The sequence below is a fragment of the Coturnix japonica genome, chromosome 5, assembly GCF_001577835.2.
Source record: "Coturnix japonica isolate 7356 chromosome 5, Coturnix japonica 2.1, whole genome shotgun sequence".
Lineage (NCBI taxonomy): Eukaryota > Metazoa > Chordata > Aves > Galliformes > Phasianidae > Coturnix > Coturnix japonica.
Window position 1 is genome coordinate 35,382,782 of NC_029520.1, and position 4,796 is coordinate 35,387,577.

The 4,796-nt window shown below is 66.7% G+C and overlaps 1 protein-coding gene across 1 annotated transcript; it reads right to left on the minus strand.

The window, feature by feature from the left end:
- Positions 1-333: 333 nt before the first annotated feature.
- Positions 334-3,982, minus strand: IRF2BPL (interferon regulatory factor 2 binding protein like). The gene has a single exon (XM_015865102.1). The coding sequence runs from the start codon at positions 3,368-3,370 to the stop codon at positions 1,145-1,147; it is 2,226 nt and encodes a 741-aa protein (XP_015720588.1). The 5' UTR covers positions 3,371-3,982; the 3' UTR covers positions 334-1,144.
- Between the last annotated feature and the right edge of the window lie 814 nt (positions 3,983-4,796).

Below are 4,796 nucleotides of genomic sequence, written 5' to 3' on the forward strand. Positions count from 1 at the left end.
GCAGCTGGAGAGCCGGGGGTGGGGGGGAGCAGGGAGGAGGAAATGAGATGCAGAAACAGTAAATAGAAAATGCTTAGTCAGCAACCGATCCTGCAACGTTAAAGGTGAAATGCAAATAGGCACCGTGCCAAGATTGAGATGAATCCGATAACACCGTCAGCATCATCACCATCACCATCATCATCTCCCGGCGTGTGTGTGACTGTGTGCGTACAGCAGCACACCCGGCACAGCCATCCGCGGCTCTGCCATCATGGAGACCTTTAAATGGGCACACAGGGCACGCGCACACTGCCTGAGCTCTGCGAACACCACCACTCGCTACTCGAGGACTATTAATATCAATTGAATTTATTACAATTTACTAAGCTCCAAGGCACATTACAGTGTTCTGTTAACTACAGAAATGTATAAAGGACAAACAGAGCATGTTTTCATGTACAGCATTTTGCTCTACTGTTCAAAAGCATCCGTGCATCAATAAAAGCAAAAACGAAAAACACATGAAAGATTAAAAACGTTCAGATCAATAGAAACAAACTGAAACATTTTCCTTACAAACTTGCAACAAAAATACGCCCTCCCCCCAGAGCCACCCCACCGGCTGCAAACAGAAAACAGAACCAGAGAAAGTAAAGTGAAGGACCAACACTCAGGGCTCGTAAAACAGAAGCTGTCACCATTTTTTTTTTTTCGTAGCAATTTTTTTTTTAGGCATCAACACTGGCCTTGGCAAAAAAAAAAAAAAAAAAAAAAAAAAAAAAAAAATTAAAATTAAAATAAAAATTTTTTTTTGTTTTTTTTTGTGGTTTTTTTTTTTGTTTTTTTCTTCTTTCCGTCAGAGAAGTGCATACATTTACAAAAATACACACCAGCAGCAGGTAATCGCTAAGGGCTATTAACTTGGTACCTAGCCAACACACTGCCAAAGAAATGAGAACAGGTATTATGTAGTAACCAAACAATATTATATTCTGTTTAACAAAAACCAGCTCTATCCTTCAAATGAAGAAGAGTACATACCTTTGTTTCAAAATATAGAAACATACGACGAAAATAATGTCTATACATAAGACTAACTTTTGCAGTTCGTTATATTCACAATTCTACATCTTCAGGAGCCTGAAGGGATCGGATTTCCTACTCAAGGGTCTCTCTCCTTTTTCACTTTAACGTCCCCGGCTAGGATGGTAGCGATCTCGCCCTGCATAAACGCCCAAGGCACATTGGAACCTACGAGGGGACATTTCTCTCCGCTGGGGCAGTAGACCTCGCCGGTCGCCCCCTGGGCCTTGATGCTCTCTCTGGAACAGGGGAAGCAGAACTTGTGGCTGGGCACCGAAGGGCACTGAACAAAGTGGGTGTCCTCCAAGCGTTCGTGGCAAATGGTGCAGCACAGGGGCCCGCTGTTGGCCATGGGGGAGTCCGGAATGTTTTGGGGGTGCACTTGGTCCATGGCGGGGTGGGCGCTGGGGGGAGGAGGGGCCACTTGCAGGTTCATGTCCCCGTTGCGGGAGGCCAGGCGGCGCTGGCCCGGCACGGAGGCCGGCGACACGGGGCTGCTGCTGTTCCTGCGGGTAGAAGTGGTGGAGTGCACCGAGCTGCCGTCCTTGGGCGAGTGGGCATTGCCCAGCGTGTCGGCCACCGACATGAGCGCGGCCATGGGGGACTGTCCGTTCTGGGGGGCGGACTCGGGCGGCGTGGTCCTGTTGGAGTGGGGCCCGAGGGGCGGCGGTGGCGGCGGCGGGGGGCCCCCGCCGTGCACCGCCCCGAAGCCCCCGGCCGACATGGTGAGCTTGAGGGCTTCGCTCTGACTGGCCATCCACTGCTGCCGCTGCTGCTCGTCGCTCAGCTTCAGGGCCCCCTCGGCCGAGTCCGAGGGCTCGGGGGACGCCTTCCTCTTGCGCATGGCCCCGCTCCCGCCGCCGCCGCCGCCGCCCGGGCCCCGGGAGGCTGCGGCCGCGCCCTGAGTCCCGCCGGCGCCGGCCCCCGGCCGCGGGAGGCTCACCAGCGCCGTGGGCAGCATGGGGCAGCTGGCGTCCAGGTACGGCTGCGGCAGCATGTCGGCGCCCACCAGCTCCTTGAAAAAGCGCACGGACTCGGGCAGCAGGTCCCCCAGCAACCGCCAGTCGCCGGAGCCGTGCTTCTTCTCGTACTCCAGGTACTTGAAGCCCGAGGAGAGGCCGCGGCCGAAGTCCTTCATGCAGTCCTGGTACATCTGCTTGGCCACGCCGGAGGCGCTGGAAAAGACCGTGCCGGAGCCGCTGGGGTACTCGATGAAGAGCTTCAGCTCATAGTCCATGCCCGGTTTGGAGACGGCGTCGAAGGCGAAAACGCGGCCGAGCAGGGCGTGATCCTTCTTGAAGCGCACCTCGTAGGGCGTGCAGCCGGCCAGCGTCAGCAGCGTGTCCCGCACAATCTTGGGCTTGCTGGCCCACTCCTCGGCCCGGTTCCGCAGGCTTTCGCTCAGCTCGGCCAGCGCCTCGGCGTTGCGCTGCTTCTCCTTCAGCTCGCGCTCCTGGTCGCTGCTGGACACCGAGCCCGGCCGCTTGCCGCAGCCCTCCGGGGCCGGGCCGCCGCCTCCCCCGGCGCCGCCGCCGCCGCCGCACGCACCCGCCTGGGAGGAGGCGGAGGGCGCCTGGGGGCCGCCGCCGCCGCGGCCGCTCAGGCCCCCGTGCGGCGGAGGCAGCGCCACGCCGGAGGCGGCGGGCCCGTTGAGCAGGGTCTGCGGCAGCAGGTTGGGGGGAACGTTGAGCTGCGCGCCCGCCGCCCCCGGGGGCAGGCCGGACACCAGCCCGCCGTGCGCGCCGCGGCGGGAGGAGGACGACGACGACGACGAGTTGGGGCTCTGGCGGTTGAGCTCCGGCGGGCCGTCCTCGGGCGCCTTGGGGAAGCCGTTGGGCCCCCCGAGCCCGTTGGGCAGGCGGGCGCCGTGGCCGCCGCCCAGGCTGCCCGGAGGAGGCGGGTACTCGAAGCGGCCGCGCTGCTCGGCCGCCGCCGCGCTCAGCCCGTAGCGTTCCAGGCCCGACTGGGAGAGCCCCGAAGCCGCCTTGGAGGACGCGTCCACATGGTTGAGCTGCTGCTGGGCCGCCGCGGCCGCCGCCGCCGCCTCCTTGGCCGAGAGCGGCACCGCTTTGACGCCGACGGGCGGCGGGGGGCCCGGGGAACGGCCGTCCTGGAAGCAGCCGTGCGCCCGCTTCAGCTGCCGCGCCGTCTCTATAACGAACTCGATACGGTCGGCTCCCTCGTAGTTGACGCAGCCGCGGCAGACGGGCTCCGTGAAGTCCCAAATCATGGCCCAGGGCATGCGGGGCAGGTCGCACAGGTAGCACGACTGCCGCCGGGACGACGACACCTGCGCGGCGGACATGGTGCCGCTGGCCGGGGAGCCGACGCCGCCGCTGTCGGGGCCGCCTCGCTCTTCCCCCGCGGGCCGGAGCTGGAAAGAGCGTCCGTACCCGCTCCGGGCGCCGCTCGCGGCCGAGGCTCGCCCGCTGTTAGCCGGGGACGGCCGCCGCCGCCCGCTCCCGGCGCTGCTGCCCCGGCGGGGAGGGGATCGGCGTCTGCCGCTGCCGCGGGGGGCTGGGCGGGGGTCGCCTTCTCGCCGCGTCTGTTTCCCGGCGCTCTCTGCCTCTCCGGCGCTGCTCCTCCTCCGGGAGGAGGCGGAGGTGCTCGGAGGAAGACGGGGGGGGGGGGGGGGGGGGGGGGGGGGGGGGGGGGGGGGGAGGGGGTCACCTTCCACCCGCCGCGGCCGCCCGCCGAGCTCGCGCTCCGTTCCCTACGCGCCGATCCGAGCCGAACCGATCCGATCCGTCCCGCCGACGAGAGGCACCCGGGCGGAGCGCCGCGACTTCCTCGAGCGGCGGCGGAGCGGCAGCAGCGTGGCGAGCGGCGCCGCCTGCTCCTCACTCACATCCTCGCCGCCGTCTCGCAGTCCGAGCGCGCTACCGCGCGCCGCCGCCGCCGTGCCCGCGCGCCCCCTCCTCCGCGCCGCGCCGCGCTCCCCCCGCGCCGCCCCTCCTCCGCGCGCCCGGCTCCGCTCAGCATGGCTCAGCCCAGCATGGCTCAGCCCTGCCCGGCTCGGCGCGGGGCGGGGCGGCTCGCCCGGGCGGGGCCCCGCGTCACGACCCGGCTCCGCGCCCCGCTCCCCCGCCGCCTTCCTCCGCCCGCGCCGCGCATCCACTTGTTGCGCGTAGCACGCATGCCCGGCGCCCTGCCCGGCCGCGGGGTACGGCGGCGGGGAGCGCCTCTCCGCGCCGCGGCCGCGTGCGTGCGCGCCGCTCCGGGGCCGCGCCTTCTCGGTTCACTCTCGTTTGCCGGGCGTGAGGCCGCCGGCGCCCGGCGCTCTGCCGGAGGGGTCCCGCGTGCCCCGGCGGCGCCGCGTGTGCGACCCCGCGGTGCCGTGTAAGGCGGGGCGGCGGGCGAGGGACCGCCGAGATGCTCACGCGGGGAGGACGAGGATTGCCCCCGCGCCGTCGAAACGCGCGGCCGTTTGCCCCTTTAACCGGCCGCCGATGCTCGCGTAACGCCGCCACCGGGCAGAGCGCTCGCATCGACTCCGCTCCACGCGAAGAAGCGGAACGTTAACGGCGGGGGGAAAGCGAAACACAAACGGGGCCGGCCCTTCCCCGCCGAGCTCCGTGGGCGGAGCGGCGCGGCGGACGCCGGAGTCGCGCGAAGCGGCGCCGCTCGTGCCGGGAGCGCGGTTGCGTCACGGGCGCGGCCCGCGGCTCGCGAGGGGCACGGCGCCCCCGCCGCGTCAGCGCGACCCGGGAGCCACCGCCGCGCCGGGCGGC